We start from the raw sequence: 17,465 nt of genomic DNA on the forward strand, positions 1-17,465 counted from the left end.
TTGTCTCAAAAGTTTCAACTCCCATAAAACACTAGTTGTGTAGCGTTACCCCATGCAAACACTCAAAGCACACCATGGGAATTGAATACAAGGGCCATTTCAATGTAATGAGTGAAGGCATATTGTTCCGCTGACAAATCTATCCAGCTTGCTAACCGTCACTAACAGAATAGTGGTCAAACAAAGTGGTAGCACTTGTCTCACTCCGCACCTCCTTTGATGTGGCTCATATCGTTGGTACTTTCATCAGCTCTCCCCTGCTGTGCAAATTTAGAGGGAAGGGGTCCCTCCTCCAGTGGGATTAGCTTCAAACTGGTACTTGTCCAGTGGCGTTAAGGTTTTTGAAAAGGGCTTAACTAACCTCCACTCATGGGAGACTTCTGGAGGTTAATGTGGGCTCTCGGATTGTTTGCCTTGCAATTAACATGCTGGATGGCCCTAAAGGGGAAAGTCAAGAGCTGTAATAAGTAAGAAACAAGACTTTATGCAACTGCACCTCTGGATGAATCGTTTGTGTGCCATTTTTTATTTTTAAATGACAGGTTTACTACTGTTAGCATTCCTAAATGTCACTTGCAGAGCAGTGCCAACTCTTTAGTCCTTTGAATGTGGAGGGTTTGTGGTTATCTGGAGCAATGGACAAGAATCCAGATGGCTCGACCAGTGGTAGCATCTCACTTTTCAAGAACGTGCAGCGTGGAGAAAAAAGTCTGCAAGCTTCGAGCAAAGCATTTTGAAGCCAATTTTCAAAAAAACACCAGTACATAGTGCAATATCAAGTATTTGCTTTGTCTTACATCTTGAATTGGCATTACTTGCTTTCACTTCATGTTTTCTAACTTGTTGACATCTTTTTAGAGAGGCCCATGGCCTTCTTGACAAGGCCCCTACAAGAGACCTTATTTTAGCCAGCACCAGGTGCACCATGTTTTAGGCGTGTTACATGATACGGAGCGAATGCAGAGGGGATCTGCGTGCAGTCTCTCATTGAAATAGGGCAGGATGCTGGGTCAGATGGGTTGGAGTGGACCGGTGGAGGGTGTCTGAAAGGTCAGGTGGAGGGCGTAGGGTGCCAGGAATAGGGTGTGAGATGCCTACTCTATTTGCTGGCTCTGGGAAGGCGTTCTGTTGATAGGCCAGTCCATGCCACCCCTGACCTCTCTGTGTCTCATCAGATGAACAATGGCGGGTCAAAGAAAAGGCAATGGTTCTTTTCTCCCCTTCTCCTTGTGTCCTGGTCTTGTCCCTTTCCTTTACGTCCTCCATCTTTCCTTACAAAATTTTCTAAATGTGTAGACTCATTTTGCCAATGTCTATGTATATTGGTTTCTTCTCTCTCCATCACTCTTTGACTCTCATTCTGCCTCTCAAAAATACAGCGTTCTCTGGATCTGAGATGCCTGAGGGACGGAACACAGACAGGACCTGTCACCATGACAACGGCTTCTGTGAGCTGCCTGACACCCAGACTCTATTGTGGGGGGGTTGGCGAGAGAGAGACAGAAAGAGAGAGAAGAGAAAGGGAGGGTGTGGAATCAGACAACCCCATTTTTACCCCCTGGGGCTTTGCGGTTTGCTCGTGTTCACATGTAGAATTAGCATAAACACAGAGAATGTGTGAGAGACAGAACACTATATCAAGACTGAGATTAGAGCGAGAGACAGACACTGCGTGCTGGAAGTTTGCTGGACACGTGTCCTTATGGTGTCCCCAGGGTCCAGGTGCCCCTTTACTGTTTGAGATCAGGATCAAACCCACATAATTTTTCACCTTCCAGTGCCAAACACTTTGACTAGGGATGCTCCGATCGATCGGCCGCAGATCGGTCTCGGCTGATAATAACATTCAAACAAGTCCACACACAACATAACATGATGCGTAGATCTTGAGAAGATCCTCACGGACTGACATGACATGCTGCTTGGGTAAAGCTGTAGGACTTCCGGGATCCGATTGTTTTCCAACGTCATTTAAAACTTCAACCAATGGAAACGGGATCTCGGGTATGGCGGATAGGGACGGTGTGTAGAGACAAATTGGACACTGTTTTACAGCTGGAGCGCTCTTGGATTGGATCGATCACTCAGATTGACAAGTCTTGATTTACTATGAGCCATAGAATAGGAGTGCACAGCTGAAACAGCGCTTGAAGATCATCACTCATCAACCAGGACCTTAGTTATTGTTACTTATTCAATGTAATTATAAATATTTTTATCCTTTGTGGCATTTACACATGTAAGTAGTTCTTATGTTCAGTAAAACACTCACTTATTTGGAGAGGTTTTTGGACTTTTGATAAAAAGGCTACCATGGTTTCAAATGCCATAGATTTTGATTGCTTTGAGGTATCAACACAAACATTTGCCCAGATGCAGTTGACATGATTGTGAATTGTGAATGTGAATTTATGACCTGTTATATATACTTTATAATAATCATCATGCCAAGCATGAATAATAACAAAATAATGGTCCCCTTTTTCTGGGGTTTTCTGATCAGTATTATAACATAAGAACCTCCAAACATGATCAAAATCTATTTTCTTAAAAACTTTAAAGGTTTTCTATGAAATTAGACCATGTACTCAATGTTAGCCTAATTTTATTATTATAATTTTTTTTTGTAGAGTTATAAGCCATTACTTTTAAATATGCCACTTGAAATCACATGAAATCTTTAAAAATGCCTTCAGGGTGTGAGGGGTTAACACCCCAGTCAACTTGCATATCACTTATATAAATTGAATGGTCGGGATCGGTATTGGCCGAAATTGGTAGTCGGTATTGGCTGCAAAAATCCTGATCGGAGCATCCATAATTTGACACCAAATATTTGCTTTAAAGGATCACCCTAATCACATTACAACACAAGCAAAGTTGCTTTCCATCTTCTTACATGGCTAATGCAATTAAGCTGAGCTCCAATTGAATGGATTGTTAATTTGGCTGATCTTAGACTAGTATTGTAGTTCCTCTGACAGAAACGATCACAATCAAGTGGAACCGTTGACTCGGTGCAGTGTCATGGCTTTCGTGTAGCCTTTCGATAAACGTGTGATTTGCAATGCATTATGGGCAGCTGGAGCCTGGTTGCCGGCCGTGAGCCTGTAGAGTGGATACAAAAGTGCTTTCCATGTGGAAATTACCTACATATATGGGGATGAACAAGCTTTAGATGCACATTAGTGTATAATGTTAGACAAGATAATAAAATAATTAAATGCATGTTATCTGTGTATCACGTACCATGAGAATCTTCTCGAAAGTAATGCATTGGACTATGTGCTAAAAGTACCTTCCACTCAATTTGAGGGATTTTGTTTTGTTTTCCTGAGCTGCAAGACCTTTTATCATAAAATTGTTTTGTTCTCCAAGGAAAAAGGTGGAGACTAGCCTAGCATGTGCTGGGGCATGAGACTGGGGAGAGATATTTCTGTCAGGCTGTTTATTTATTGATGGGAATGCTAGCACAGGTTAGCATGACATGCATGCGGTTATACACTGCTCTTTGGAGAAAAGCTATGTGCTCCTTTGAGCTCCTGGATGGCTTTTTTCAGCAAATGTGATTGTGAGACTTTTGATTAATTTAGAGGACAGTTTTTTTTTTGTATGCTTTTGAAGATCGGTTGCCACTAATGCTACCACATCTATTGACAGTTTTATAACTTTCTGTGGAGAAGAGAACTTGAGTTGTTGTAGATGGAAGATGGATTTGACCACTGGGTGGGCTGACCACTGTTTGCTACAGCCAGTTACGAGTTGGCTGACTCAGTTTCAGTGGTTTCACTCACAATCTGCATAAAGGGATTGTGGATTTGGACATCTGAGGGAACCAAAAGCCACTTTAACCAGGCTGAAGTTTGAAGAACAGGGAAACTTGTTTTAACTCTTGATGTGTTATGTTGTTGTTCTTGTTAACTAGGTTATTTCTGCCACCACAACTTAATTCTTCTCAGTTTCTTCTTATCATTTTTCATCTAGGAATTCAACCTGCCCATAGTTTTTCTCCTTCATTGTGTTTCTTTTTTTTTTGTTGGCGCCTCAAGCATAAAGGTCCAGCGCTACAGACCCTTCATTGTCTAAGGAATGCCGTTTGTGTTTTCCCTTCTCCAAGCCCCTGTCTGGCAGGAACAAGGCCCTCTCTTTTTCCTTGTGCTTCCAGCTCTTCTGTGATACCTACAGCCTGCTAGGTTTCCTACACTTTCCCAGCGTTCAGACTCTGTGAATGTTAACTATAGTACGCTAAGCTCCTTAACCCCGTAGCAGGAACTCCAGAGACTCTTTTCCAAAGAGGAATGATTTCTGCCTGCTTAGAGGGCGTACTTAAGATAAATGAAAGCAGAGAGAGAAAGAAAGAGAGGGAGAGATGGGAAACTCCCCTTTTCTGCAGGCATCAATAGTCCCAATGGGAACGCCCTTCCCGCCAACCACTCTTGCAATGTATGGATTGTAATATGACTGCCTGACGTGTTTCACATTAGCTATAGGATGGCAACACTGACATTAAAACATTTCTACGTCATATCCAACCCTACGCCCCCTCTTACCTTTACCAGTCTATCGCTAAGATGTTTACAAATGTGTCTGCACTTAGAACGAGCCATTCTCCTCCCGGCCCGCCCCTCAAAACTACCCTCCGCCCCCACTGAAAGAATGAAAAAAATGTAGTAACTTTAGCGGCTATGATTTCCGCGATATAGCAGTTCAGTACACTTGGAATCAAGTCGCGATTTAGACTAGTGTGTGAATATTAAACCACAAAAATACTATTTAAATACGAATCCTACATGTTCTGTGTGAATGAATGGTGCTGACGACGTGCAGTTTCATGTACCACACACACACACACACACACTGAAGCACACGCCAAGCTGTTTTTTTGCCTATATGAGGACACGAATGCATGAACTTCCTCTCCAGACTCTAGATCCGCTCTTAAAGTCACTTTGTGAGCATTTAACCGCTTCATTTGAGAAAAACTATTGTCATGTCATAAACACAGAAACTCAAAGGTCTTCACGGCAACCCGTCAAAAAAGTTCGGTTTCGGTTGACAGAAATATATTACTGTTGTACAGTAGAATTTATATACGTCTCAATGTAATAATAGGCCTAATACTAATACAAATAAATTATCATCAAAACTTAATTTTTTAAGGAATAATAAAAAAAATTCTTCCATGTTTTAATTTTAACAGTAAAGCTCATTATGCAGCACGTTGTTTGACAAAAAAGTTTAATTTCATATGATTAAAATAAATATAATTAATGTTTTATATCTTCATTTGACCAGAAAAAACACAAAAATTTGTGTGAAAAAAAAACAAAAAAAAAAACATTTCATAGAATTTTTTTTTCAAATATTGTATAAGTTTAATAATTTTTTATAGTAAGTTTCATGATTTCAATTAATTAGACATGATTTTTGATTACTAAAATTTTTACACTACGTATCCGTAACACGCCCGTATTTAATAAAACAAATTTTTTTTTTTGCAATATACAGTTATAATTTTTTTTTATTATTTTATCAAAATACCAGATGTATTTCAGGATCTCATAGGTATGCTGAGGTGGCATGATGTTGGTGTGATCTGTTGATTGGATTGGATGTGATTGTTTCAAGCTTGATAAGCATTTTTGCTAAACATTGCTAACAGATCATGTCGGAGTCATCACATTTGAGATGTATAGCACCGCAGTTTTGGAATTAGCAGTGGGATTTTCTTTGAGACCTGACTTTCCGAGTTTAGGGTAGATCAATAATTCTATTTTTGAAAGGTAGTCAGTATTACTCATCATTAAGGTTTGTTTGTGAATGCTGATTGTATAATTTAATTTTCTACAAAGTTTAAGTACTGTTAATGTACAATATAGCATTTAGTTTTTTATTGTAAATACCAGGTGGAGTGTGGCTACACATAGTTGTTGTTTCTATTTGTCTGTCTTTTTTCTTTTCATGTTTCAGAGTTATACTGCTGCTTCAGCATTTCAAAAGGTGTTCTGGGTGGAAAACTTTCTCTCCACCTGTCCACACACATTAACACACTTGTCTCCGTACATGGCTTATGATTAGGCCCTTGAGCAAGCATAATTGTGGGCCACTGAGATTGAGAAAGCTAGGGGGTTCTGGGAATACTGTGTGTGTGTGTGTGTGTGTGTATTTGCGGGGTGTACGTGAGGGGTTTCCTCAGCAGATTTGTTTACTGGTAATTAATTCACCTGATTGATACAACAGCTGTTGACGCCATGGGAGGGAAAGAGAGGGAGCAATGGAGAGAGAGACCCCTTGTCATAGTGGCTTCCCTATGTTACACATTGTAGATTGCCATTGATTAAAAGGCACATCTGTCAGCCAGCATGGCTGATTATGGCTTTGGTCCTCACTGGCTAATCTTTATGGAGTCAACTTCACTGACTGAGTTATTGGAATTGTGGGATGTTGGGAGAAAGAGCAGAGGAGGCAGTGAGTGTGTTGAAATGCAGTAAGTGGGAAGAATGCTGGTATCTTGGATGTTTATTTGGGGCATGTTTTAAAAAAAATCTCATATTTGGATATATATCTCATATAGGGTATCACAATAATGATATTTCTGACAAATAAAATCAATAGCATTGCAAAACAATAGGGGGTGTGCACAAATAGTCGAATATTTAATCTGTAATCATTTTGCTACATTTTGCAAATGTGGTGAATCCATGATAAATCCTAAGAACGCAAACTAAAACGCACAGTTATAATTAAATGCATTGAATGCCGCTGTGGAGCATGTGAACAAGTTGCAGTGTTCGTACAGTCATGGAAAAATCTGGAAATTAAATTTTAAAATGGAAATTTCCAGGCCTGGAAAAGTTTTGGAAAAATAAATGAACCCAGAGAGTTTTGGAAAAGTCCTGGAAATTTGTTTCACAAAAATCTGTATAATAGTATGTTTAATCAGCCTAAATTTCGGCGCTTGATTGCGAGTAATGCTCATAGTTTTACTCATTCCCACAGGTTTCGCACTGTAGGTTAGTTGAGTAAAGTTATCCATAATTTCGCTCATGTTTTGGGACAGCTGACAGAATTGTCACTTTGGGATAGTGTTGCATCGTCAAAAAATGCTTTAACGGCCAAATACACTAAAAAAATGTCAAAATACCCCTCTTGGCTATTATTTTCCTAAATGAGCGTAAAACAGTTGAGAATCAGTATCGGATCTGTGTATTTGGTCTTAAAGGGACAGCAGCCTGTGTCATTAATGTTAATCATACAATGCTTGACTGAATAACTTTTGTAACTTTAATTTTAAGGATTAATCTGTTTTTAACTTACAGTGAAGACTATTCACGTTTGATTACTTAATTCAATTTGTATAGTATTTCATATATCTGTACCTGAATACTACTGTTAGACCTACCTAAAAACTTTCATTCTTATCTTTATTTTAGTATTAATCTTTATTTATTTCTGAGTTTACCAACAGTTTGTAAATTTAATTCAGAGTTTCAAATTACGTTTCCTTGTGCTGTGTAAGCTATTACACAAATGCTGCTTTGAGACAGTCCATATTGTTAAAAGCACTATATAAATGAAGGTGACTTGACTTGACTTGGTGTTAATACATGAAGACGACTTCCATGCTTACACGTCCATTTCTGAGCCACTGTATTGCTCATTCAGCGAATGCTGAATAGCCAGTGACTTCTTGTTACTAGAGTATGTGTGCATGTGTTTGTCGGTCGTTGATCTGGGTTACCCTGCTCGTCTGAGCACAGATAAGGTAGGATCCATTCCTCATCCTGGATCCCTGCTCCAGATCGATGCCCAGATTAAGCCTTTCCTCCGCTGTCTGCTGCCCAGCCGAGCCCTACAATTGATACTGATAATTAAAACAGCAGTGGCTAATTACTTCAGAGGGACTTGTGTATGTATGTGTGGATGCTAGGTGAACGTATAGGTCACCAAAATTATTCATGGTTTATTAATAATTAATTGGGTACATTTATTGTACATAGTCTATGATGAGCTTTATTTCTGCTGTAATACTGTTCCCAAAATAGTGAAATCTGCACAATAGCATGACACACAATATGCACATAAGCATGTACATGTTGTTGGCAGTGGAAAATGATCATTAAAAATTAATTCAAACAACACACACATTTATATATATATTTGATATCATTTTATGAAACTTTGAATTTCAAAGCAAAGCTGTGATCTGATGACAAAAGTCAGTTTTGTTAAAATTATTGGCTGATATAGCTTTTTTTGTGTGTTAAAATTGAAGTCATGTCAGGTGCAATTACACTAGCTAAATTTCAGCATAATTTATTGGCCAAAAAAGCTGCATTGTTGTCACTTTCAAACCAAGCAGTTTTCAGCACGGCAAACTTTTGTGACTAATTGGAACCCGTTGCTAAAGTTGCGTGGGAAAATCTTTCGCCCTCATGCGAAATTCCCACTTGCATGGATTCCTGTTGAAATCACAGGATTTTGCCAGTGAAAATTCTCCAACAATGCTAAATGTGACCGCACCTTAAGGGGTGAAACGTTTGGAAAATCAGTTCATGTATAATGTTCATGTATAAAATTAGTTCATGTATGAGCAAACATGCGAAGCACGGCATGAGAAGTGTTAACAGGAACTGGAATGTGTCTGTTTATGTGGTCGAGAGGGAGAGAGATAGCAGTAGCAGCCAGGCCAATCAAAAGCCACAGGCTCCTTTAAACTCTATCTTCATTCTCTTCTCTCGGTTTCTCTCGCGCTCCCTCTCTTTCGCTCCCTGGCCGGGCGAGTGATTGACGGCCTGAGGGTTTTAATGGGCACCGGAGAGCGGGAGAGCCAAGGTCTGAGTTGTCATGGCAACAAGCCGATTGGGCCCTCTGCCGCTCTACCTGAGTGCAGTGGAGTTGCGCTGTGTGCGTGTGAGCTACCAACGACTCCTGTTACCGCTGATGGGCCACTGGTCATTCTGGCCAGTGATTTTCCTTTAGTTCATCTCTGTGTGTTAATGAAAGTATTTATCCACCCTCCTTTCGCATTTTCACTCATTCATATGCTGTGGCAATAGAGTCGTGTGTCATTGTGCTGGTTAAACCTACACCAGCCACTGTGTAAACAAAATCTCTCCAGCCCGATCTGTCACTCACCCCCTCCCTCTCCTTAACCAAACACACTCGCCAGTCCCTCCACTGCAAGCAAACACGGCGCCTGGCCGTACCTCACCTGTTATCTGCCCAGCACCAGCCTCCGGACCCTTTTTCTTCCCTTGTTTTTGAGAAAGTGCGTGCTTGTTTATAAATTATATGTAAATCTGTGAGGGTTTTGTGGTAGTTTTCATTTGTCAATGTCTTAAAGGGAAAGTTCATCTAAAAATGAAAATTCGGACAATTACTCAACCTTATTTTGTACCAGACTTTATTCCACAGAGCAGTTTTAGAACTATGTTCATGCTATTATTTGTCATATAATGAAAGCACATCAAGGCTTTCAAGCTCTAAAAGGCTTCATACAACTATCATAAAAGTATTCTGAAGCTATACCATGGTTTTGTGCGAGAAACACAATTTGAATCGTCAACACCAAGGACGATACTATAACATCAAAGTTTTAATATTCGTTCAAATTCTATGAGAATATGGAAGGCCACACAACTACTGTAACAATAACGACACAGAGAATTATATCATTGAATTTTTGAATTTGAAAACATTTACAGAAATCAGACTTTAAAAAGCTTGAGCATTTAAAGCAGCATACAACATAACTGCAGCACATCTTTCTTGGTGTGGCCTTTATTCTCTAAATTTTTTTATTTTGAGACATTTGAGACTCGTTACCAGAACCGACGGTCGACCTGTCTGTCCTGTTGGTGTGTGTGACTATATGTGATCTTAAATATACTTGTATGTGGCTTTAGTGGGTGATATGCTATTACAGATGTGTTAGAGCTAAAGGCAGATAATCGTGTACCTATGACTGTGTATGTCGGTGTATGAAACGGTGCCCTTTGCCCTCTCAGGGTCAGCGGTGAGTGTCTGGACTATTAAGGTCAGCGGCAGTGAGGCGATTTACCCTCCTCCACCCAGACGAGAGTGAGGGATCTGATTACAGGGTGGAGGAAGGGGGCGCTGGGTCGTGTGTAATCCCTGTCTACCCCTTCTTTACCATCATGGGAAAGACACTGCTGAGTTTTGCTTTGTCTGGGGTGTTGGGGGGCCCAGGCTTCAACCTAAAGAACAGCTCACATATTTGACAAGCGATTCTTTTTGTATGTTGTTGTATTTAAACCCAAATCTTGTAGATTTGGAATAATGGAATTGTTATTGGAAGAAGTTATTGGAATCTATTTTTTGATGAGGCTTTGCATGTTTCTCTGTTTCAGAGTGCGGCAGCAGCTCCCAGTCCTGTGATGGGCAACATGCCGCCCAACGATGGCATGCCAGGTGGACCCATGCCTCCCGGCTTCTTTCAAGTAAGAGCTGCTCTCTCCTTCCCCCACCTTCCCGTTCAACCTCCTCCTTTAACCCTGTGCGTTAAGCTTTTACCATTTTTCTGTCCCTCACCCCCACCCCTCCTTTTTCTAACCCCCCTTTAGTTCTTCTAATCCCTGTCCAGATGTTTCTTTCCTGCTATCTCTCCCTCTCTGTATTTCCATTCATTTTCATTTTTACGTCTAAATTAGTTGTTCAGTACAGTAGCAACTCACACTGACACAAACAGAGTTGCGGCCCCTGATCTGAGATCAGCGTGAATGCCTCGACAGTTTAATCCCTAAGGCCAAAATGGGTAAAAACATGCGTGCTTGGTTGTAGCTCTTTGGCAACACTTATCTAACAACATATCTGTGTATTTTAAATTCAAGGCTGGGATTTGGGGGAATGCTTAGGGGCATAGTTCCCAAAGTCAAGGCGCCTGTGGGAGTTCCTCTGCCATAGTGATCTTTATTGAGCTATTTATAGTCAGACAAGCGAGAAACCTTTCTAAACAAACACACACACTACCTTAGACAAATTTTCTTAGTCAAGAATTATTTTCATTATATCTCTGGGTCCAACTTGTGTAATAAGATATTATACTAATGAATTTATTTTTGTGTGTGTGAAAAAATCTTTAAAAAAAATGTATCTTATGTTGTACCTACTCTGTATATGGCAGATAGAGCGCCAGACTATACAGTATACCTAGTACAAATCAAATAGACAATCAGATCATCTATGGATACAACATAAAATACATTAGTTTGGGGATCTGAATCAGTGGATTTAACATATAGTAATACATCAGAAAGCTTAGAGCATCACAAATAGTAGCTAGAAGGTCATATAGAGCATCCCATGGAGCATATGTAATATTCATTAGATAAAAATACAGTGGATACAGTGGATTTAACATCTTGTCGAATTTCAGATAAAGCATTCGATAGAGTAGATAGAAGGTTAGATAGATCACCTGATAAAGCAGCAGATAGAGGATCCAATAGAATCAATGGAAGAAAAGATAATGCAAGATAAGTTAATACAAGATAACATCAGATAGAAGATAAGATGGAGTGGAAGATAGAGGGTCCCATTGAGTATACATAACATAAGATTCAGTGGATAGAAATTCAGTGGATTTAACATCTTGTCGAACATCAGATAAAGTATCCAATAGAGTAGATAGGAGATCAGATAGAGCAGCAAAAGGAGTCAATGATATAGAAGAGTAGATACAGCAAATTTGAACATGTAGTAGAACATCATGTAGTTCAGATAGAGCATCCCATAGAATGTGTGTATATAACAGATATTAGATTCATTAGATAGAAAATCTGATAGTGTCTAACATCTTGTCAAACATTAGAAAGGTTAGATAAAACATCTAATTGAGTAAATAGAAGATCAGATAGAGCTGCAGATCAGGGATCCAATGGAGATAGAAGACCGGTACAGCAAATTGATCTAGTAGAACAGTAGGTTAGATAGAGCATCCAATAGAGTAGATAGAATGTCAAGATAAGATAGAGTGGCAGATACATCATCTGAGAGAGCATCCTATAGAATAGATAGAACATCAAGGTGGACTGACAGAGACAATAATACATTCAGAATGTTGCAGATTGTCTGGGAGAATAGCTGATAGAGCATCCTATAAAGCAGCAGATGCTGAGATGAGCTTCAGGTAGAGCATCACATGGATTGGATGATAGAACATGGACATGGTCTTTGAATTGAGGAGGAGAGTGTTAATGTTGTATGAGCCGTGTTCAGAGCAGGGAGCGATCTGACTGTTGCGTGAGTGACATTGCATTCTATAAATAGCGCCTGTGTGCATAAGAGCGAGAGAGAAAGAGAGAGAGAACTAAGAAAGGGAAGAAGAGGGAGGACTTTGTGCTCTACTGCAGTAATTCCCTCTTGGTAGCAGCCCAGGGCATGGCAAAAGAGAGGCATGGAGAGAGTGAAGACAGAAAATGAAAGAAGGAAGAGAGAGAGGGCAATGAGGCAACAATTGCAAAAAGACAGGCTCCTCCAGGCCCACGTGCGTTCCTTGTACGCTCCCCGATTCCACGCGACCAGTTGCTGTGGTCTGGTGACACAAATTATATCTTGGCATATAACCTAGTGGCCAGTATATCACTCTTTCACACCTCTCAAGAGCTAACTACTGCTTCCTCCCACTCTTGTCGGCCACGGCTGCTGGACACAGTTGTGCTAATAATTGGAGCTGCTCTTTTTCTAGCGGTTTTAATAGAATTGTGATTGGAACAGGTTGTGATCCATGCTGATTCTGTAGTCATAATCAAAACTTTGCTGTTTCAAAAATCGGACATTTGTGCTTTTGGTCTTTTTGTGCCTTTATTGGATAGGACAGTAGAGATTTTGACAGGAAAGCGTGGGGTGGAGAGAGAGGGGAAGGGGATCGGCAAAGGACCTCGAGCTGGGAATCGAACTCGTGTCGCCGGAGGCGCAGCTGCGCGCTATATGTCGGCGCGTTAACCATGGGGCTATTGGCGCCGACATGAATCATTTCTTTTAGTGATTTAATCAAAAAGTCTTATGAACTCCCGAGTTATCAGTTTGAAGCATTCTAATGAATAACTCATTGAATGTCAACAGCAGTTATTGAATAAACATTTGACTAACTTGTGGAACTGCGTACCATTCAGTCATGTCCAACAATAATAGGGGGACAAAAACAATTCTGTAAGAAATACTGGTACTCAAGTAAGTAGTACACGGTTTCAGTTAAGTTGAAAAAGCATTTTGGTAGTGGAGCTATGCAGCCAAAACGTGCACGCTTGAGCCTCTGTTTGTGTCTCCAGCACAGCTCCAGATGTAGCAGTGATAATTAACACATGCGACCACAGTAGCTGCCGTGTGATCAGCATGGTCCTGCGAGATGGGGATGAAGTTGAAGAGGGCTAAACCCTCCTGTACACCCTCTCCAGACTCTGCTAATCTGTACCTCGCATGCCCAGACTCCCAGCAACCTCCTGCAGAGAGATTGAGAGTGAAGGAAGAGAGTCTAGGGAGAGAAACCCAAAGCTCGCGTGCTGGCGTCTGGCCCGGATCTTGGAAATTTTGTATTATTTTTTTTTTCCCCTTTTTTTTAATTCCCCCCCATCACACGGGGTCGGCCTCTTCAATAATCTTCATGTCGAAACTCCACTGCACCAGCTCTTCTTGGGAGGACAGACTAGCAAGAGGGAGGCAGGGAGGGAGCGAGCAAAGTCAAGGAGTGGAAAAAAAGAAAGAAATGGTTTCAACTTTAGCTGGAAACATCTGAAATGGATGAGTTTGTTTTGAGCAAAGGTGGTGGGAGAATTTCATCAGCCCTTCTCCCACAAAAAAACTCTTGAAAACCAACAGAACACTGAGAAAAGTGAAAGACTGGCAGACTCTAGAGAGGGAGAGTTCCATCAAGGTTAAAAGGACTGGAGGATCTTGTTCTGACTTGCTGCGAGGTGCAGGAGTCTTGGGACATTGAAATAAGCCCAGCACTGTACAGTGTTGTAGTCCTGTTGATGTAGACATGTCCCCATACTCAAGCAAATCTCAGTATACTTTCTATTTTGAGTTACGTTGTCTACCTTCCCAAGATGTAGCCTTATGGATGGTTGTGATTGAGTTGAGAGTTCCTTGTTTGCATCATTTTCAGTTACTTTCGAGGCACACAGTTTTGTTATATACAGCTATATTCTGTTTGGTATAGTATATTATATTTATTGTCTCTAAATTTCCTGACAGTTGCACCTTTTGCACAAAAATGTAAATAAATAATTGTTTGCTTCATTCGGGGTGACTTTAAAGTCAAAGTACCTCTCTGGTACACACAGGTTTGTGAGGTTTCTTGAAATATTCGACAGCTAGATCTTTTTGATGACATCTACATCCTGTATGGTACGTCACATTGCTTTTATCATCTTGGGTATTGACAGATTCTGTGACTGCTGCACTTATCAGAATAATTACTTCCAAGACCATTGAAAACCATCCTTCTGAAGCAGCACACCCTCAACCACACAAATTTGCCAAAAAAGTGGTCGAATTAATTTTTTTGTAATGTTCACAGAAACAACAATGAAATATGCATTGTGTTGCTGTTCCATGCTTTGTTTTGCTTGGTACTTTGTGTCCCGACAGTCACCCGGCAAGTGGCTACACACTGCCCCCTTTTGGTTGGGAAGCAGCATTGCTTCTCTGAAACACTTGGACTCTGTGGTTTCTGCTGTCCTCTATGCCACTGTCCCGCTAGGAATACTATGTGCTGTTCCCTTTCTCGGCGGGAGGGGCTACTCTTAATGGTTTTGTAGTTTGGTGCCAAGCCGTTATCTCCTTAGCTGGGTAGAAAATGATTTTATTAATTGCTTCATTTAACATACGGCTCCCACATCCCCCCCCCCCACGCCTCACCCAAGACACACACACAATCCCAAGTTATTCCTCAGTCACTCTCTACAGGGATGTGGTGCAGGAACAGGCGTCTCGGTAAAGGCCATATGCCTCTCTCAGTTACCAATAATGGACTCCATTGGAGGCCTTGTGGTGTAGCTCTGTTATGGGGTTCAGCAGCTGCCCAGCCCTGTTGGAGATACCCTTTGCTGGCGGATAAATGGTGGATTTATTACTAATCTAGGGGCTGCATCGTTATTAGAGACCATCGGAATCATCAACTTCTTAACCTAATCTTAACCAGCAAGACTTTGTTGGCCAACCTACCATAGCAAAGACATATTTAATGGTATGTCGAGTGTAATATCTCTAACTGTTTTGTTTTTTTCCCTCTCTTTCTCAGGGCCCACCTGGGTCACAACCATCACCTCATGCACAGCCCCCTCCACACAACCCCAACAACCCCATGATGGGGCCGCATGGCCAGGTAAGACACTCTTCCCCCTGTTTTTCTTGTACTTCCTCACAGATAACCTGAGGAATAGATGCATGTTGGGTATAGTTTAAAATTTCAGGAGTGCCTTTGCCACAACTTTTAATTCACCTTTTCCTTCCTTACCCCTCCATTCTTCTCTTCTTCCTTGCATTTCCTCATTAGCTAGATCTAGTAGTGTGCAAAACTTCAGACTTAAAAAAAAAAGTCAACTTGTTGATGGGGTTCCTAAATGACTAGTTGACTAATCTGTAGGGTTTGGGTACCATTCACTTTTTATCCGTACCGGTACCAGTACCGCTGCATGAAATTTGGTGCCGGTACCCAACGGTACCTTTTTTCGGTACTTTAGGCATGTTTACCTCAATAACTGTAAAAAAAACTTTAAGTCAGTGTTATTGACATTGTCAGAGCTGCCTTGGTCGCAGTCTGCCATTGTCTGTGATGTTTGTATACTGTAATGTTTACCTGTAAATAGTAGGCTACAGCTACTTAATTAATTGAACAACAAAAAAACTATTTTAATAAAAAAAAATGTATGAAATGCTTTGTTTTCCACTAATTCTGTTGTGTATTTTCTGTTCATCAAAAAAAACAACATTAATTTAATTAATCTTTTAATCATATGAATTTGAACAAACTTTTTTGTCAAACATGCTGCACAACTGAGCTTTATACTGTTAAAATTAAAACATGGAGGATTTTTTTTTTATTATTCCTTAAATAAAGATTTGATAATTTGTTATTATTAGTGTTAGTATTAATATAACATTGAGAAGTAACTAAATTGGCAGAGGCCGAAAACAGAGCAAGCGTCACGCCATTCACTCACACAGAGAACATGCAGGATTCGTATTTAAATAGTCTGACTCTCGGACCCAGATGCATTCTCAGGTATCGAAATTTGGCACCGACTGACTTAATGTTAATCGGTACTCTGTAGTATCGACGTCATTCGGTAAGTGTCCTTAAGTACAGAGTTCGGTACCCAACCTTACTAATCTGACTTGACTGTAAACTCTTTACTTTTATTTTACATATTTGGCAGATTAAAGTGAATTGTATTGCATTTAAGTTATATATAGTTTATCAGCTTACTCATTCCCTGGGAATTGAACCCATGTCCTTGGTGTTACTAGATCTATTTGAGCTACAGGATTTTTAGTATATACAGTCAAACCAAAAATTATTGACACCAGATATATTTTTTTTACTAGTGGGTGCAGGACACTATAGTTAATTTATGTAAGTGAGGATAGCAAAATAAAGTAAACTGTGACACATTATACCCAAAAATTATTCATACAGTGGACTACCAGTAAAATTTAATTATGAATATTTGGGACCAAAATGTATTCAGACACTTTGACCCGACCATGTTTTGCTTAAGTGTTTTTTCTTTAATTGCTAATGTGACCTTTTTACACCACAGACTGAACAAAATTAAGCCTTGCTTGGTAATTGGTTGAGCTAAATTGGTATTATCTAATTGTGTACTTAAATTTAACAGCTGACAACTGACAGCTATTCAACCTAATTCATTTGTGAGACAGTCTAACAGAAGGATGGCCAAAACCAGTGAAATATCAACTGATTTGATAACTCTGAGTTCTTGTCATATATTTTATTACCATTTTCTAAAATATAGCAAAGAAACTGTGATAATGTGAGAAATGTTGAAGGTGTCTGAATAAATTTTGGTTTGACTGTATACTATTAGACTCGTGCTAATTTAATTATATTATATTAAGGATAAAATAAAAATCTAATCTAGTTCAGTTTTTGGACGACTGGTTGCCATCTTGACCCATCCCTAGATAGAGCACAAATCAGTCCATTACCTCATTCTCTGTTCTCTCTGAAAACACACACGTGCGCACACATGCACATATTCCTAGCTGACAGTGACGATGTTGCCAGATAAATAATGCAAGCTGTGGCCCAGCCCATCAGGAGTGGAAGTTCATCTAGCTGGGACTCTGCAGACTGGTCCCTCCCTACACCCTGCACTCAGTCCTTCATAGTCCATCAATATCCTATTAATAATGCAGCATGCGCACACGCACGCACACATAAACATGCTCTTGCGTTTACACATGCAAGCATAAAC

General features: G+C 40.2%; 1 protein-coding gene across 1 annotated transcript in view; it reads left to right on the forward strand.

Annotated features, from left to right (window-relative positions):
- ssbp4 (single stranded DNA binding protein 4) overlaps positions 1–17,465 on the forward strand; it is a 67,078-nt gene that overhangs the window by 42,278 nt on the left and 7,335 nt on the right. Inside the window, exons 5-6 of the mRNA XM_084116608.1 lie at positions 10,374–10,463; positions 15,266–15,349. Coding sequence (XP_083972734.1) covers positions 10,374–10,463; positions 15,266–15,349 — 174 coding nt within the window. The remainder of the gene's footprint in view (positions 1–10,373; positions 10,464–15,265; positions 15,350–17,465) is intronic.

The sequence above is a fragment of the Abramis brama genome (genome assembly GCF_963993115.1).
Source record: "Abramis brama genome assembly, chromosome: 6".
Taxonomy (NCBI): domain Eukaryota; kingdom Metazoa; phylum Chordata; class Actinopteri; order Cypriniformes; family Leuciscidae; genus Abramis; species Abramis brama.